The 18,719-nt window shown below is 57.0% G+C and overlaps 1 protein-coding gene across 1 annotated transcript in view; it reads left to right on the plus strand.

Moving 5' to 3' along the window:
* Positions 1–441: 441 nt before the first annotated feature.
* MUC6 (mucin 6, oligomeric mucus/gel-forming) overlaps positions 442–18,719 on the plus strand; it is a 59,654-nt gene continuing 41,376 nt past the window's right edge. The window contains exons 1-18 of the mRNA XM_078148898.1: positions 442–538; positions 1,518–1,547; positions 1,990–2,043; positions 3,180–3,420; positions 4,008–4,134; positions 4,226–4,316; positions 5,222–5,331; positions 6,722–6,929; positions 7,780–7,902; positions 8,149–8,269; positions 8,833–8,971; positions 11,300–11,404; positions 12,204–12,276; positions 12,882–13,019; positions 13,964–14,125; positions 14,682–14,776; positions 16,526–16,658; positions 16,860–17,109. Of these exons, the coding sequence (XP_078005024.1) occupies positions 442–538; positions 1,518–1,547; positions 1,990–2,043; positions 3,180–3,420; positions 4,008–4,134; positions 4,226–4,316; positions 5,222–5,331; positions 6,722–6,929; positions 7,780–7,902; positions 8,149–8,269; positions 8,833–8,971; positions 11,300–11,404; positions 12,204–12,276; positions 12,882–13,019; positions 13,964–14,125; positions 14,682–14,776; positions 16,526–16,658; positions 16,860–17,109 (2,297 nt within the window). The remainder of the gene's footprint in view (positions 539–1,517; positions 1,548–1,989; positions 2,044–3,179; positions 3,421–4,007; positions 4,135–4,225; positions 4,317–5,221; positions 5,332–6,721; positions 6,930–7,779; positions 7,903–8,148; positions 8,270–8,832; positions 8,972–11,299; positions 11,405–12,203; positions 12,277–12,881; positions 13,020–13,963; positions 14,126–14,681; positions 14,777–16,525; positions 16,659–16,859; positions 17,110–18,719) is intronic.

Consider the following 18,719-nt stretch of genomic DNA (forward strand, 5'->3'; position numbering starts at 1 on the left):
GCCCAGGCTCTGACCCCCCCATGCCAGCCTTGGCTTTCAGGCAGTCACTCAGTATTTTGTTCTGAGGCTAGGAGTAGAATCCCCTGCTGCCGCTGCCAAACCCCAACCCTCCCGTGAAAACCCATCTGCACTGCCCCTCCCCCCGGGGAGGTGGCGGGCCCAAGAGGAGGGCTTGCAGCTTGGCAAAGGGCCAGGCAAGTTCTGCCCTTCTCAGCTTTCCTCCCTCTGTTCCTGGCTCTGCCCTGTGGGGTCACCTCCATAAGGAAGGCCTTCTCCAATGCTCCAGAGTCTCGGCCTTGCCCCTCTTCTGTCTGCATTGGGTTATCCTCTCTTAGAATGTGAGCTGCCCAAGGGTGGGCACTGGGCCTGGCATGGGCCACGGACATAGCTGGTGCTTAATACGTGGGGCATGAACAATGGCAGGGGGTGACGAGGGAATGGATGTCTGATGGATGCCACCTTCTTCCCTGGACAGGCCTGAAGGACAATTACTTTGCCAACAAGCTACACCAGAGAGAGAAGAGGGGCCTGATCCTGGGTGAGTGAATCCCGGCTCTGGAATCTTGGCCGAGAGAAGCCACCTGGGCCAAGCTGGGCCTCTTCCCCAGCACGGGGGCCAGCCGGCCCCCAGACCCCCCAGAGACGGCCAGGTGCCCTCAGCCCCCAGACACCCACAGGGCCTTGGCACCTGCCCAGAGGAGGCAGCAGTGGTAGAGGCCAGAGAGCACTTAACCCCCACAGACCTGACTTGGCTTTTAAGGCCTCTACTTTCAATTGTGAAGAATTCCTCAGTGGGGCCTAGCACTGTCCTGGGCACTTCTGGGGGGGCAGAGGTCCAGAGGAGGTTTGATAGAACTGTGTAGCCCCCACAGCTGAGGCCAAAGGCCCTGGGTTCAAATCCCAGCTTCCCCACTTCCTCCCTATGGGACTTTGGGCAGATCCCTGCCTCCCTGTGGGCCTTAGTTTCCCCTGTTGCAGCTGCCCTGAACGGTCTCTGAATGCTAGGTTCTGTGTCCACCAGGCCTTGGGCTCCACGAGGAGGAACGGTCCTGTCTCCCCCCAGTCCCTGGGACAGTGTGCTGCCTCCTAGCCAGGACATCCTGCCTGCCTTGAGGAGGTCTGGGCCTGCTGAGCTCCTCCCAGAGCAGACCTCCTTCCAGGGCCCGGGTCACTCTGAGAGCTCCAGCTTCTTGGGTGATCTGAGGTTTCCTGAGCACATTCCTCACAGCAGCCTTGGGCCCATCCTGGTCTTGAGAGGAGTCATCGCCCCCATTTAACAGAAAGGAATACTGAGGCTCAGCACGAGAAAGGGACTTGCCCCACAGCCAGGAAGCCATGTCAGTGCCAGGACTGAGCTCTCCTGACTCAGTCAGGTGGACACTTTCTTCACAATATCACTATTCCTAGTCTCCCTGCAGTAAGGGCCCCACCTATCCAGAGGCTTCTCTTGGCCCTGGCCCAAAGCCCCTAGAGGCCATGCACACTGACTCCTCTTCCTGGTTTCTTTATTCCTCCAGGCAGTGGGACAGAGTCTCAGACAACTACAGGTAAGGTCTCCTCAGTGGGCCTTAAAGGCCTGTCCCAGCCACAAGGAAGGAGGGGCTCCTTCAGGGCAGAAGCCCAGGACTGCCCGAGGTCAGGACCTGGAGGGCTCTAAGCCCCTGGCCTGGGGCTCAGGCCAACTCGCTTCCCCAGGGTTTCAGCCTTGCCCTGTGCAATAGGGAAGACAGCCCCTTTGCAGGAGGCCTAACTCACCCTGGGGGCCCCAGCACTTCTCCAGGCAGAAGGTCCTTAGGAGTCTACAAGGGACCTAGAGAGGGGTCACAGACCTTTGGGAGGCTAGATGCTGGGTACCCCTGGACTCCTCCCTGGGAAACCCTGCCAGAGGAAACTGAAAAGGGAAGGGGGAGGCCAGGCTGTGGGGCTTGGAGGAAGGGGGGCTAGGTGGGCACACCCTCCACTGCTCTGAGCTGCTCCTTCTGCCGCTAGGCCCTGGAGCTGCAGTGTCCTTGGCCACAGAGGAGAAAAAGGACCCGCCTTCCAGTAAGTAAGAATGTGCCCCTTGGGGTGCCCAGCACCCGGGGGGGAGGGGGCCTAGAAAAGAAGAGAAGGCATATCAGGACTGGGTGAAGGGGGGCTAAGCCAGCCCCCTTCCTGCACTCCTCCAAGGGCCCCCTGACCTTGCCGGGGCAGCCCAGGAGAATTACTTTTTGCTTGCGGGATGGTTTTCACGGCCCTCCTGCTCCTGGGCCCCAATCTCTTGTGGGCCACGCCCTTTGGGGGTTGTGCTGCCAGCCTCTGAGGCCACCATTCAAAGAAGGGCTCCAACCCTGGCCATAGAACAGCCTCAGCCCAGTGCCTGGCACCCAGGAGATGCTCCGTAAATGTTGATTCTTTCCCCTTCCGGGCCCTTACAAAATGAGAGAGCTGAGGCTGGCTCCATGCGGCTGCCTCCTGCTGCCCTGGGCCAGGACCTCAGCAGCCACAGAATAGCCCTGATGGGCAAGCAAGGTCAACAGATGTAAGGTCCTAAGCTTGGGTTTGAGGCATTTCCTTGGCCAGTACAGAATGGAGGCGGATGGCGGGCTTGGCAGCAGCCCGTGTTCCCCAAAATGTGGACTTTTAGTGCTGGACAGCAAGGAGTCAGCAGGGAGGGATGTGGCAGCTGAGGCATTGAACACCATGTCTGAGCGCATCAGGAGAGGCTTAGCTTCCAGGATAGGGCACGTGAGAGTCCTCTGAGGACCACGCTCTGTTCTGAGTGGCCCCCTGACTGCCTGGGACAGGCACCCAGGCAAATCAGTCTAGTGAGAATAGCTAAGGAGCTGGGAGGCGCTGACCCTGGAGAAGAAAAGGTGATGGGGGAGCAAGCCCACTGTCTGCAAGTCTTTAAAGGGTCATCACACAGAAGCTCCAGGGACATACTTGTTCTGGTGACTGCCAAATCCCAGAGGACCCCCAGGAGAAGTTCCAAGAAGGAACTTTCTGATTGGGAGGGAGGGAGCTCTCTATCACTGGACGTGTTCAAGGAAAAGCCAGGATTCCTGCACAGGTCTCTTGAGGACCCTCCCAACTCTGGGCTTCTCCAGGCCAAGGGCCTTTCCTGCTCTCGCCTTCCTCGTCTGGGTGCCAGATGCCCAGTAAGATGACCTCTGACCTGCTCTTCTTCCCCCCCCCAGCCCTGAACAAAGGCTGGTGCTCAACATGGGGTGGGGGACACTTCTCCACCTTCGACAAACATCTCTACGACTTTTCTGGGACATGCAACTACATCTTAGCTGCTGTCTGCAATGACGCCTCCCCCGACTTTGACATCCAGCTGCGGAGGGGCCACGACAAGAAAATCACCAGGATCATCATTGAAGTGGGGCCCTCTGTCATCACTGTGGAGAACTCAGTCATCTCCACTAAGGATGCGGGGTAAGCTCTGCTGCTGGCAGCCAGGTGGCCGAGGCCAGAGCCAAGGCTCCAGCTCTCTCAGCTAGGGAGTCCCCAGGGGACTCATGCCCAGGTTGCCCAAGAGCCAGGAGAGGAGAAGGGCAGGATCCCAGGGTGGGGGAAGATGAGGTTTGGGCAGAGCAGAAGAGAATGCTGGCTTCCGAGGGGGTGGGGCGGGGCCAGAGGACAGCAGGCCCGGAGGCGTTGCTGGGGGCTCAGCCCCAATCTCATGGTCCCTCAGTGCAGACCAGAATACAGGGGAAAGACAGACCTTGAAGACCAAGGTTGGCAGCAGGGAGTGAGAATCACTTGTGGAAAGTGCCTGGTCACAAGCCCTGACTCCCCCACTCCTTCCCTGTGTGACCTTGGGCCCATCAGACACCTCGGGGCTCCAGACCTCAGCTTCCATGCTGGTGAAATGACCTCTCAGCCCCTGCAGGCTGACATTCTGTTTGCCAAGATCCCTCACTGGCTCATGGCTAGGCAGCAGGGGGAGAGAGCACAGGGGCCCGCCCTCAGGGAGGGAGGAGGGGCAGTCAGGCTGAAGGCTGAGGGCTGCTCTCTTCCAGGGTGGTCAGCCTGCCCTACACCAGCAATGGAATCCAGATTATGCCCTTTGGGCAGAATTTGCGGCTGGTGGCAAAACTCCTAGAGATGGAGCTGGTGGTGATGTGGAATGATGATGATTATCTCATGGTAAGGCCTGGCCTGGAACAACGGGTCCAGGGGCTTCCTTGGAAAACTTCCAGGTGGGGGCCACTCACTGCCAGGCTCTCCTTCCCTCCAGGTCATGGTTGAGGCAAAATACATGAAAAAGACCTGCGGATTGTGTGGGAATTTTGACAGTGAAGAAAGTAATGAGTTTCAGAGCAAAGATGGTGAGGAATTGACTTGGCACTGAGCCCCCACCTATCTCCCCTCCCCCTCCTTCTTCCCCGTCCCCTGCCCCTGTCATGGGCCCATGGAAGGTGAGGCCTCTAGCTCCCAAGCAGAACTGGCCCCAGGCAGGCCCCCAAGAGAGACCCTGGGCTCCTCCTGCCTGGAAAGTGTAGGCCACCCTCCAGCAAAGCGGAAGGGATCCTTGGAAAGGGCTCCAGCTAGGGTCTGGGCTCAGCTGATGGCCCTCTTCCTGGCCCTGGATCTGCTCCGCCTGCCCAGCACTGTCCCTAGCTCTCCCATCACAAGGACATGGCCCTAGCTCTCACCTGTTCTGCTGTCACCCCTTCTTTCTCCTGGGTCTCTCTGTCACTGGGCTTGCCCTCTCTGACCCACCTTCCCTATGGACACCAAAATCAGCTTCCTAAAGCCCAGCTGACCACATTTCCCCCCCACGATTCACTGGTCACTTGCCGTGGTCTCAAGAATGAGACTCAAGCTCAGCCCTGACATTGCCCATTGCAGGCTCCCTTCCATCACTCCCACAGAAAACTAGGGAGCCAGACACACCCACTCGCTGCTCCCCGGACTTGCCCCGCCCCGCCCCCACCTCTCTGCTTGCGTGTTGCCCTTCCCCCATGCCCGGGCTCACTCCTGTCTCCCTCCTGCCTCTTGGGCCCCCGGTGCCTGGAGCAGCTCGAATGGCCAGTCTGTATTTACCTGTCACCCTGGGCCAGGAGAATGCAAGCTCCTTGAGGGCAGGGACTTGGTTCTCTTTTGGTCTTTGTGCTCCATAGTAAATGGTCTTTGAGTTCAATCGTCCCTGGGGAGGTGGGGCTCGGGCGCCCTAGCGGAGGCACTGGCAATCCGTGCCCAGCTGTGATGCACTCTGCCCCCTCCCTGCCAGGCAAGTTTCTGGAACCATATGAATATGCAGCCCTGCAGAAACTAGATGATCCCACAGAGATCTGTACCTACGAGGAGCTGCCCACGGCCACCAGGAAGCCCAGCAATCATGTACGTGAGGAAGGCTTGGTGACGCTGTGGGGGGGGGGGCCCGCACATGTGCCCATACGCCCACTCACACATGCACACACATATATTCACACTCATACATTCACATTCACAATACACATATTCACACACATATACACTCACAAATACATATTCATACACATTCACACTCATATACTCACATTCTCACACACACACACACTTCTGCGGTCAGCCCTTCTCTCACCCTGAGTGTCCCACCCCTTCCTAGCAGGTTCTTCCAGCACAGATTCCAAAGCCCTCAGGCACCAGCAGAAAGAGAGCTCACACCCTTGGGCCCTAGCCCAAGCTATGACTACTTTACTCTGCCCTCAATAAAAAGAAGCCTTGGGCTGATCTCAGTGCAGGGGCTGAGTTGGAGTGAGGCCCCATAAAGCCACTGGCCACTCAGCTCCATGCCCTTGCCCCATTAAAGAGCCTGCAGTCAGACAGGTCTGGGGCCACCCAGATCAACAACAGGGGAGTTATCTGAAAAAGATCTGAAATCAGGCATGAGTGGGCCGTGATCTGCCCTGGCATCCCTTGAAGTCCAGAGAGCTCATTCAGTCACAGACTGAGAGGGTCTAGGACTGAGGGGAGGGTGTGAGACGCTGCTCATCTCTGCCCTGGACAGAGCATGTCCAGAGGACTGGGTTCACCTCTGGGCACCAGCCACGGTTTAGAGGAGACATGAGCCAGGAACGTCCAGAGGACAACTAGGCCAGCGAACATCCTGGGGTCCATGTCGTAGGAGACAAGGGAAGGCTTAGGGAATGAAAGCTATCTGGAGCAGAGAGGAGCCTTACCCTAATGGCCCCCAGGACAGAAGCAAGTGCCAGGAAGGGGAATGATAGAAAGGAAAGACAATTTGAGGTGACAAATCAAGATTACAGAGGCACAGATCCAGTCAGCTCACCGGGAGAAGCTGGGCTGCCTCAGGGCAGAGCGAGTTCCCCGTCACTGGGGGTCTCCAAGAACAGACTGGCTGTTCCCTGCTTGGCTATAGCAGAGACATTGTTGTTGGCACTGGCCTGGCGGCCCCTGCAGCCCCTTTCGTGACTTTGTGCCTTCCTCCAGACTGCCCCCACTCTAATACTCCTAATGTGCCCAGACAGATTCTCCTCCACCCCCATCCCCACTGCCTCAATGCCCCAAGGCAGGCTCCTGCCCAGAGGTCTATCCCTGTCCTGAGTGCTGAAGCACTCCAACCTGTTCCACCCATCAGACCTCTCTGTTTGCTCACCTGTGGAAGGGATTGTGGGCCTGGGGCTATCCCCGAGCCTCCCTAGCTCCCATGGCCCCCAGTTGGATCTTAGGACCCTCAGAAAGCTGGGGCAGCCTCATGAGTTTGACCCCCAACTCCGTCCCTGCACAGACCCAGCTCTGTCTCCAGCTGCTGACCCAGGTGGGCCCCAACTGCAATGTGTCCAAGGACGCCTTTGCTATCCGCTGCCAGCTGGACCTGGAGGCCTGTCAGGAGCCGGCCCAGACCAACTGCAGCTGTCCTACGCTGTCTGAGTACTCTCGGCAATGCTCCATGAGTGGCCAGCAGGTCACCGAATGGAGGAGGCCAAACTTCTGCTGTGAGTGCCCGGGAGGAGCTGGGGGCTCCCCGGGCCTGTTCAATAGACAGTGGCAGGAGCCCAGGGGCCCCCAGAAATCTTCTCCCCACCCCGGCCACCACCTGGGATTGCAGCCTCCCCCCAAAAAAATTGTAGCCTCCCTCCCCTCTGGATTGCAGCCCCCACCCTAGATTACAGCCTCCCCACCCCCCACCCCAGGACCCCTTCCCAGGATTGCAGTCTCTCCCCGCCCCCACCCTGGCTAGCGCCTGGGGGTCTTGGTGGTGGGACAACCAGGAGGCCAGGGGCCCAGGATAAAAGTTTGAACCAGTCAGGAAGGGTAAGAAGGCTCAGTGATATGGCCTCTATGGTCACTTCTCTGAGACTGTTTCCTCTCCTGAGAAATACCATGATTGTTTCTCCAAGGAGAGTATTTTGCAGACAGATGAGGCAGAGGAAAGATCACTGAGCTTGGAATGGGAGGACCAGGGCTCCAGTCCCAGCCGATGCTTAGGATTTGTGGGGCCTTGGGGTCCTCTGCAGGGCCTAGGACTCCACCCACGGTCCCAGACAGAGCCTGTGATAAGAAAACCCTCAGGTCCCGGGGCCTTCCCTTGGTTAGAGGTTCCTCCCTGGGCATCCCTTACTGGTCTACAGCTGGGGGGTGAAGTCCCATTCACTGGGCGTGGGCAGGGGCCAGGGCTGACAGTGCAGCCAGGACCTAGATCTGCCCTGCAACGAGCTCACAATCTAGTGCAGAGAAGGAATAAAGCTAGGTGACTCAAGGCAGAAAGGGAGACAGGAGAAGGGGCCTGGCATGTCTGCTGGCTCCTCTCCTCACTGCTGGCTTCTCCTGGGCATGTGGCCTTAGCGCTAGGGGAGTGTCCTGACAACCAGGTCTACAAGGAATGTGGGATGCCCTGCATAAAGACATGCTCCAACCCAGCACACAGCTGCCCCAGCTTCTGCACCTTTGGCTGCTTCTGCCCTGAAGGTAAACTGAGGCCCGGAGCCCCTGTGGGAAACACCAGAGGGGCTGGTGGAACTGGAGAAGATGGCCAGTAGGGGTCCCCCCACATCATCCTGCTATGGAGAGGGGGCCCTGCCTCCCAGCCCCCACCAGAGCACCCCCTTCCAGCCCCAGCAGGGCTCTCCTTGACTTCCCGAGGGAGGCCTAGTCATCTCTGAGGAGCCAAGTTTTCTTTCAGCTCTAAAATTCAGACTCTTCCTGTCACCACAGGCATGGTGCTCGATGACATCTCCAAGAACCAAAGCTGTGTCCCCATTGAGCAGTGTCCTTGCATGTTTAACCGAGCCATCTACGCCCCTGGAGAAGTTATGAAAACCTCCTGCAGGACCTGGTGGGTCCCTGGGTGGGGAGTGGGGTTGTGGAGGGCCAGAGAGATCTGCCCCAGGAGGTTCGGAGGTGGCTATAGGGCACAGTGGCAGGGGGCAGCTTGTAACAGCACAGAAGCCTCCTCCCCTGCCCCGGAGCTCTCTAAGCAGATGCTGGAGGTCCTGGGTCAGGTCTGCGCTGGACTGGAGGCTGCTGAGGACCCTTCTAGCCCCAGGAGTCTGGGAACCACCCAGACAACCCCAGATCCCACCCCCAATAGTCTGGCTCTGCAGATAGAACCTCCCAGGACCTGAGAATGACCAAGGACTCTATGACTTGGTGGGATACAAGTGAGCGGGCTGTCCTCATTCCTGGGGTGACCTGGCTCAGGACTAGTCTAGAAAGTCAGAAATGGAGAGCCCTGCTCCCTTCCACACACATGCATGCCTCAGCCTCACCCCTACAGCCCGGGGGAGGCACACCTCAGAGTTCCTAGACTCTGGGGGCTCCTCAGATCGGCCAGAGCCTAAAAGCCTAGCCTGGGTGAGGTACAGCAGGCCCCCCTCACCAGAGCTGTGTGCTTGACAGTCAGTGCACCTCTGGCCAGTGGGTCTGCACGGAGCTGCCATGTCCAGGCCGATGCTCCCTAGAGGGAGGGTCTTTCATCACCACTTTTGACTCCCGGCCATACCGCTTCCACGGGACCTGCACCTACATCCTAGTCAAGGTAGGAGCGGGGCCCCTCTGCCAGGGAGCCCTCAATCACCTGGCCGCCATTCCTTGAGTCCCTCTCCCAGTTATGGGCCAGGCTGGGGGGCTTGTCTGCTACTCTGGAGAATCTCACTCCAGACAGTGACAGCCCTGTGCCAGCTGAGGAGACGGGAGGTTTGCCTGGGGCCCTAGGCCTTCCCTGCACCTGCACCGCCTCCCCCACCCCCCACCAGGAACTCCCAGCCCGACTTCCTCTCGCACCCAGAGCAGCCCTGCTCCCTTTCTGGCTCATTCTTACTCAGGCAGACATGACCATCCCTGGGCCAGGAGAGCTTGGCTTTCTTCATAGGGAGCAAAGGAATCCCCTGCAGATGGTGGTGCTTCAGGCAGCTGGGGGTGGGTCCTTTTTTGAGCGGCCTTGGGAAATCCTGTCTTGTAGATAGCTGAGTTGGCCCCTCGGATAAGATTCCAAAGAGCAGAGACAACAGGATAAAGGTTTCACCCTTACCTCTCCCTGAAACTAGCCGGAGGCTGCCTGGAGGCCCACCCAGCAAGGCCAAGGCCCAGAAAGCTCTGTATCTGGAGCCCAAGGACCTGGCTTCCAGGCCTGGCTCTGGGCCCCGGGGCCCACAGTGTGACCACCGGGGGTCCTTCACAGAAAAGGAGAGTCAGACTAGCTGCCTGCTGGGGTTCCTCCCAGCTCACAAGCTCATCTCGTGTTCCTTGTCAGCTTCCTGGGAAGCTGCCCTCACGTGAATGAATGGCCTTGGACATGGGCCAGCGTTCCCTATGGCAACTGGCGGAACAATCACGCATGTTACCACTGGGGCTGGGACAGGGCCTCACCTCATAGGTGTCAGAGAACAGGGACCAGTGGCCATGAGTTCCCTCTTCTCTCCCACCCTCCCTCCTCCCCTTCCTCCTCCTCTTTGTCCTCCCCCCTCCTCCTCCTCCTCTTCCTCCCCTTCCTCCTTTTCCTCCTCTTTTTTTGTTCCTCCTTCTCTTCCTCTTCTTCCTCCTCTTCCTCATTTTCTTCTTCTTCCTCTTCCTCTTCTTCCTCCTTTTCCTCCTCCTCTTTTTCCTCTTCCTCCTCTTCCTCCTCCTCTTCCTCCTTTTCCTCCTACTCCTCTTCCTCCTCCCTCTCCTCCCCCCACCTCTTCCTCCTCATCTCATATCTCCCCAATGCCTTCTGCCATCATGTCCCATGAAGACATGCCCCTCCCCATTGCCAAGGCCCAGCCCTTCCCTGACCAAGTGATTTCCTTCTGTCCCATTTCCTCCGGCAGACCACCTGCTATGTCATCCCCATTCTCTCACTAATCTTCCGTCCCTCCCTGGCTGCTGGCACAAACATGCCTGTGTCTCTGATTCTTAAAGAGAAAAAACGAAAGCCAAAAAAATGCCACCATGAGCATCTACTCAATTCCTCACTCTTGCTGCCTGCACACATCCAATCAATTGCCAAATCTTGTCGCTTCTGTCACACATGCCTTCTTCTCTCCCCTGGGGCAGACCTACATCCCCTCCTGCCAGGATCACTGCAGTAGCTGCTGGAGGGTCTACCTGCCTCAGTCTCTTCCCTCTCCAGTCCAGCTTCCAGCCAGCCACCAAAGCACATGATGGACCATGTCACCCCAAACTCAGTAACCTCCACTGGCTCCCTTCTGCCCCAGGATCAAATATAAAATACTCTATTTGGCCTTCGAAGCCCTGCAGAACCTCCCCCATGCTCCATTCTCCCACCATATTGGCCAACTAGCTTGGGGTGCACAGCGCCCCATCCCCCACCTCTGAGGCTCTGCCCTGGTTGCCCTGCCTGCTTAGAGCTGCCCTCCCTTCCTTACCACTGTCTCTTAGAATCCAGGCTTCCTCCTGTAAGTCCTTTCCCGTTCCCCCAATTGCTCTGTGCCCTCCCTCCCCAAATGACCCTGTGTTCATCTTCTAGGAGAAATTATGGGGAAATAGTCTCATTCCCTCCCTAACAGACTGTAAGACCCCTGAGGGCAGGACTTGTTGAATTTTGGTCTTCATACCCCCAGAGCTTAGCTGGTGCCGTGCACATAGTAGGCACTTAAATGCTCATTGGTTGGTTGATGGATTGATTTCTAGCAACCACAAAATCCAGTCGGGTCCCAGAGCAGGGTCCCCCTGTCTGGGCACCTTCCAGGGAAGAGTGCGTTAAGGTTGAAACAGGAAGCTGCTGCTCCCCTGGGATGGTCCGTTTCAGGCAGCTGAGAGCTCAGGGGCAGCAGGATTGGAAGGAGGTGGACAGGACCAGACCCTGACTTCCTCTTTACCTGACTGTCTCCTCATCAAAGCTGTCCTTTTCATCTCCCTCCCCCAGAGCACGAGCCTGCCCAACAATGGCACCCTCATGGCTGTGTACGACAAATCCGGCTACTCTCACTCAGAAACTTCGCTCACAGCTGTTATCTACTCATCTGCCAAGGTAAGCTCAGGGCACAGGGCCAAAGCTGGCACTGTTGGGCGGTACTTAGAGATCTCTTCTGGGGAAGACACAGGGACAAGAGGCAAAGCCTACCTTGGTCCTGAAGCAGGCCCTGGGGTGGAAGTAGAGGTGTCTCCAACAAAGTGCGCCTGCCCCAAGATCCACAACAGGAAACATGGGCTGGTGCCTGAGTGTGGAACCAACCTTAGCTTGGGTGTGCCGCCCTTACTTAGGGCCAAGGAAGGATGGTTAGTGTGTGAAAGACTAAGGGTGTGTGTGTGAGAGAGAGAGAGAGAGAGAGACAGAGACAGTGAGACAGAGAGAAAGAGACAGAATGTGACAGAGACAGACAGAGAGACAAGACAGAGACAGAGAGACAAAGCAAGAGAGACAGCAATAGAGACCGAGATAGAGACACATGCAGAGAAAGAGAGAAAGGAAGAGAATGAGTGTGCAGGAGGGAGAAAGAGGGAGAGATGGACAAACAGAGACACAGAGAAAAAGACTGAATGGGTAAGTTAAGAAAAGTAAGAAAATGCATTCTGAGGGCACAGAGGGCACACATCGACTGGAAGCAAATCCCCAGTGATCCCAAAGCCACTGGGTGGTTGTGGCTAGAATTCTCAACTTCACCCTCCCCTGGCCAGCCAGCTCCTCTTAATCTGTTCTACCATCATCCCCTCCCCATTGTATCTCCCCCTCTCCCATCCCATCTCTCTTCCCCCCATTCCATCTCCTTTTCCCCCATTTCATCTCCCCCTCCCCCCTTTCCCTGGACTCTGGCTCCCTCCCTCACCAGGACAAAATCGTGATTTCTCAAGATGAGCTTCTCACAGATGATGGGGACATCAAGTGGCTGCCATACCAAAGAGGTGATGATGAGCCCCTGGTGGGCACCAGCCCCCTGCCTAGGGTTCCCGTGGGACCCCACAGCTGTTCCTGGCTGGCAGGCAGGGCAGAGCCTATGCAGGACAACTCTGAGCCCAATGCCCCCTCCCCAACTGCAGGCACTTTCATGGTCCCTCATTGGTCCCCTGGTCTCTGCTAGGGAATTCAGAGCTGGGAAGGCCCCAGGACAAGCCTGCACTCCAGCAAGTAGAATGATTCCCAGCACTCTGGTCCCACTGCACAGCCTAGAACCTTTCTCACTGGCTCCTAATTGGTGAGAAGGGAGGATAAAGATCCCCGCTGGGCCTGGGGAGCCAAGGACTGTGAGGGAGAGTCAGCTTCCCAGCCAGTGCTGAGGTACCGGAGGCTCAGGACAGTTGCTACAAGTGACATGTTCCCCACCCTGCCACTGGTATGGGGAGTCCCTTTGGAGTCTCCCAGTTCTAGGGAGTCCCAACTGCCTCTGGTGCATCCAGTCCCTGATTCACTGAGACTTCCCCTCCCATGCAGCCAAGCCAGCTGATAGGGAGAGAATGCCTGGGGGTGGCCAGGAGGCCCCAGGGCCGGGCCTGAGTTGGTCACCTTGCAGGTGACATCACAATCTTCAGGCAGACCTCCACCCACCTCCAGATGTCCACCACCTTTGGGCTGGAGCTGGTGGTACAGCTGCGGCCCGTGTTCCAGGTTTACGTGAAAGTCGGCCTCCAGTTTAAGGGCAACACCCAAGGTGAGTGTCCCCTGAAGCCCCAATCACTATGCCCAGGCAGGAGCCCAGCAGAGCTTCAGAGACCCTTCAGTCAATCCTCTGGGTTCATTGCCTCAGTTTACCCAGACAGCCAAGGTCACCCAACTAGTGAGCTTCAGAGGCAGGGTTGGAAGCAGGACTTTCCCACTGCCTGGCCTGGAGCCAAGGCCCCCAGGGGCAAAAGTGGGCCAGTGGGGGAAAGGGGCAGGGAGCAGGCTTGGCTTTCAAGTCCAAAGAGGAATGGGCTGCATGCTGCAGGAGATAAGGAGCTCCCCTTTTCGGAGGGGCTCTGACATGCCTGCCAGCACAGAGAGGCTATGGCATTGTGGCGTCTCCCCAGAGACTTCAGCACCAGTAGCTGAGCCAGGTCACCCAGAACCGGGCCGGACTGCCCCAGGAGTCCAGGGGAGCCAATGAAGCCCAAGTGGACCCCAGACCTGTGCCTAGGCATAAGCTACAAAACCCAGATCTTAGAGGCATGGCTGGCCTTCAAGGATGGTGACCATGATGTCGAGGGGGCTTGAAACTGCTGAATAAGGCCACTGAAAGGGAGAGGGGTGGTTAGCTCAGGAAAGAGAAGCCTGAGGCCAGATGACATTCACATCAAAGCTGTCTTTGAGAGCTGACATCTGGGGAGAGGCTGGACTGCTTCTGCTTACTACTAGATGACAGGACAAGGAGAGGCTCCATAAAGGAAAACAGCCAATTACAGCTATTCAAATGAAACACCTGCCTGGACAGGTAGTGAGCTCCCCATTGGTGCAGGGGTCAAACGGCGGGATGGCCACTTGGCCAGATCTGGGTCTGAGGTCCCTTCTGGCCCCAGCTTCCGAGGCTGCCCACGTGACCTGGATCTCCATGGCTTGGAGACAGGTGTATAGAGAACAGCTGGGTGTCCCAGTCACTGCATTTGTCCTTATTTCTAGGACTTTGTGGAAACTACAACGGAGACACAACGGATGATTTCCTGAGCAGCATGAATATCATTGAGGGCACAGCCTCCCTCTTTGTAGACTCCTGGAGGTCAGGAAACTGCCCCAGTGCCTTGGAGCGGGAGACAGACCCCTGCTCCATGAGCCAGCTAAACAGTGAGTGCCCCAGTGAGGCTCCAGGCCCTGCCCTCGGGCATCCCTGGCACCCCCATGGCAAGCCAGGTCTGGTGCCCACTGTGAGCCACCCCAGGGACCCAGGCCCTTCCTCCAGCCTCCACCCTTAGGCTTTCCCTGGGAAAGACCTCGAGGCCCAGAGCACCTCTGCCCTGGGTCAGTGCCTTCAGACTAGCCGGCATCTGCCTCCTTTCCCTCTGGCTCCACTATCCCCTGGGGCTCCTCTCTTCCCTTGAGACCCACTCCTGCCCATCCCCAGGCCGGCTCTGCCAGCAGCCACCAGCTTCCCATGGCACACCCAGCAGCCAGGCCCCAAGGCCAGCCTGAAACCAGAGGCCCAGCAAGCCCAGGTTGGCAGTGGACCCCGTTTGGCCTTGGGTGCTCCCTGGCGGTCCCTCTAGCCTGAAGCCTCCCCCACACCTGGAGCACATCTAGAGTAGCTTCACCTCACCACCCCTTGGAGCACAGAAGAGGGGGTGGGCATCTTGCCTCATTCATCATGCTGACCATGGCCTTCCCTGTGCTTGCCATCACTCAGAGATGTGTGCAGAGACCCACTGCTCCATGCTGGTGAAGAAAGGGACAGTGTTTGAGGCTTGTCATGCAGTGGTCAACCCAACCCCCTTTTACAAGGTAGTGGCTCTCCCCACACACACATCACATGCATACACATGCATGCACACGCAGGCTATGTGCACACATGCACACCAGTACACACTCAGTATGAGGCTTGACAGATCACCCCTCTCTCCCACACAGTATGTGGGCCTGTGAAGCCCATAGAAATTATTATTATGTTCATTTGGCAAATGAGAACACTGAGGCTCAGGCAGGTCGAAGGCCTCAATCATGGCTAGTTAGCAGTAGGGCTTCTGCCCCTGCTGCCCCTCCCAGATCACACCAACCACTCCCAGGGCCCTACCCCTACCCCCAAAATGCTGGGAATAAGCATCAATAAGCATCCTACTGTGTGCCAGGCACTGTGCCAAGCACTTTACAACAACCCTTTAAAGTAGGCATTATTATTGTTCCTACTTTATGGATGAGAAAACTGAGGCAGACATGGGTTAAGTGACTTTCCCAGGTTCACACAGTTGCTGTGTCTGAGGCTGCATTTGAACCCAGGTCTTTCTCAGTGCTCTGGGCACTGTGGTACTGACCAGCTGCCTCAGTGGGACACTCTGGAATTGTACATTCCAGAGATCCCAGGAGGCATGCCCCTTTACCAGTGTAGAGGACAGCCCCCCATTCCTTAGTGGGCAGTCTCTGAGGCCTCCTGTAGCCCAGCCTTCCTGCAGGTGACCCGGCTATGCTGTGGGTGCCCAGGCTGCTCGCAGGACCCGGTGGCGGCCTTGGGAAGTGCAGGCTCACGTCCCCACAATGCCTGAGGCATGTAGCTCTCATGGGGGCCAGACAGGGAAGGCCCATCAAGCAGGTGAGCAGGGGCAAAGGAGAAGGCGATGGCCTGCACTGACTCGTCCGGACTAATGTCGAGGGAGGGAGCAGAACCCGAGAGCCGAGCAGGCTCACCCCAAGAAGAGGGAGGCAGCCTGCTGAGGGACAGACAGGCTTAGGTGTGGAGCTGCATGCCTACGTGTGTGTATATACACACGCATACACACATGTGTGCATGTATGCATATATACTATGTGCGCCTTTCGTATAGTCATATGGGTGTGTATGTTTGGACACCCCCAATTTGGTTTGCTTGAGCCTACAGCTAGGGGGTGCCATAGGGCATAGAGCACCAGGCCTGGAGTCAGGAAGCCCTGGGTTCTAATCTAGCCTCAGACACTTTCTATCTGTGTGACCGTGGGCAAATCACTTACCCCGTTTGCCTCAGCTGCTCATCTGTACAATGAGCTGGAGAAGGACATGGCAGACCCCACATCTTTGCCCAGAAAACCCCAAACAGGAGCATCAGGAGTCAGACACGACTGAACAGTAAACACCCACCCATATTTGTCACGAGGACTCCATTCTTCTTTTCTTCTTTTCGCAGTGGGGTGGGAGGGGGAGGGGAGATGGGAGGGAATGAAAGCAAAATGCTTGTTAATTGGGGCAGGGGGCAAATTACATTTGAAAACGGTTAAGACATGGACAAACAGGAGAAAAAATCCAAGAGCCGCCGCCCTTGGGTCAGGCTGGCACAGTTCTCGCACTTCACCCGGCACTTCACTCCATGACCACATCTGTGTCCAGCTGGGCAGGAGTCAGTCCCAGAAAGTGCCTGGAGTTGTGCAATGGTCCCTGTTGGCTGAGCCTCCCCCCTCCTGGGGTCCCTGTGGAAGCTGCTTCCCTCTGTTGCCAACACTTCTGCCTTAACACTGACCCCCCCACACACACTCTGCCTCACCCTGACCCTTCCTGCTGTGCTTCCAGAGATGTGTCTACCAGGCCTGCAACTATGAGGAGACCTTCCCCTACATCTGCTCAGCCCTGGGCTCCTACGCCCGCATGTGCGCCTACATGGGGCTCATCCTGACCGACTGGAGAAGTGCTGTGGACAACTGCAGTATGTGTCCCCAGGGAGCCCCCTTGTCTAGGGGAGGGGCCCACCCTCAGCAGCCCTGGTCAGGAGCAGGGGGGAGGTGTCCATCTCCAGGCTGCCCTTGGCCACCCCTTTAGCATAACCCACCAGTGGCCCTGCGTGGCTCAGTAACATTCTGGGGGAAGGGCACACAAGTATTAATTCCCTCCTGGCCTATGCTCACAGCCATCTCCTGCACTGGGAACCAGACCTTCAGTTATGATAGCCAGGCCTGTGACCGCACCTGCCTGTCCCTTGCTGACCACAGCCTCGAATGCCACCCCAGTGACATCCCGGTGGATGGCTGTAACTGCCCAGAAGGCACCTACCTGGACCACAGAAGTGAATGTGTGCGCCAGTCCCAATGCCCCTGTTTCCTGGAAGACCAGAAGTTCATTCTGGCTGACCAGTCCACCATGATCAGTGGAATTCCCTGGTGAGCTCCACAAACCTGTCTGAGGCCTGTTCTCTGAGCATCTGAGGCCCAAGGGAGGTGGGTTGCTCCCCATTTTATGGATGGGGAAACTGAGACACAAGGTCAGTAAGTGATTCGCCCACAGTCCCATCAGTACAAGGGGGCAGCTAGGCCTCCACTTGCTGGTCCAGTGCCAATCAAGCTAGAACTGAGACAATAGGGAGGTCACCTCTCACATGATCTTTCAGTCTGGCTGGGCTGGAAAGTTACTGACCTCAAGTTCAGAGGCAAGAGGATGGATGAAATCTAATCTGTATCCAGAGGGGTCAGCAAAGGGTCTTGCAAAGAGGAAAAAGCAGGACAGCCAAGGAGCCTCAGGGAAAAAGTTTCCCTGAGGAGGCAGCTCATGAGCTGTGAGCCTTGAAGAGATGGTGTGCCAAGCTCCGGGCACAGCAGAGAGAGAGCACAGAGCAGAGACAGGACCCAGGTCCAAAAGGGCGGGCTGGAGTCAGACCTGAAAGGAGGAGGGAGCCACGGGACTCTATGAGCAGGGGAGTGACACAGCTGGACCTGAGTCTGAGCCTCAGTTGGGTCCTACACACACACTCACAGACATACACACAGATATACATAGACACACAGAAACACACACATACACACTCCTATACAGACACACTTATACAAACACACTTACACACATACATACACACACACACAGACACATGAACACAAACACACTCACACACACACACACATGTTCTCCATGACCTCCACCCCCAGGCCACACCGCTCTCTTTTCTCCCCTTATGTATCCCTAAGCCCTTCAGCTGCCCAAAGGCCTGACCACCTCCTCAGTCATCTTCTCCAGTCCCCACTGCTGGCTTATCTCCTCTCCCACCAGGACAGCGAGGAGCTATCCATCTGTGGACAGAGGCTGGGTCTTATTAGCCCAACGGCCAGCAGAGACCATACACTAGTCAGGGGCATTTCAGTGCTCCCCCGCTGTGTGCTGGGTGGCCAGCTCCTGGTCTCTGGAACTGACCACAGAGATGGGACTCGGGAGCTGGACCAGAGACCTACAGAAATAAGAATGGGCACAGGGCCGGCACCAGGGAGAGTGGGGATGGCACCCAGAAGAGGGTCAGAGGCAGGAGCCGGGCAGTTCTACGTGTGAAGAGAGTGCCAGACCTGTAGTCAAGAAGATCTGAATTCAAATCCTGCCTCAGACACTTACTACCTGGGTGACCCTGGGCAAGTCATCTATCATTGTCTTCTTCATCAGTAAAATGGGGCTAACAATAGCTCCCACCTCCCAGGGATGTTCTAAGGATCAGATGAGAGGATATTTGTAAAAAGCACTTAGCACAGTGCAAATAATAACCACTGCATAGATGTTTATCCTCTTCTCTACCCCATCCAGAAAAGTGGTTTGCAAACCTTAAAGCAGTAGAGAAATGTGGGCTCTAATGGGCAACAGTGCTTGCTTGAAAGGGGGCAGTGACAGCAGCAGAAAGAAGAGAGCACACCTCCTGAGCCTTCACTGCTGCCATCTACCTCCTCTCAGCCCCAGGGAAGAGGGACTGGGCGCCGGGCAGGAAAGAGTAGAAGGAGCACTAGGGCTCTGCATGACC

Source organism: Phascolarctos cinereus, unplaced genomic scaffold (genome assembly GCF_003287225.1).
Source record: "Phascolarctos cinereus isolate Bilbo 61053 unplaced genomic scaffold, phaCin_HiC Scaffold_9;HRSCAF=440, whole genome shotgun sequence".
Lineage (NCBI taxonomy): Eukaryota > Metazoa > Chordata > Mammalia > Diprotodontia > Phascolarctidae > Phascolarctos > Phascolarctos cinereus.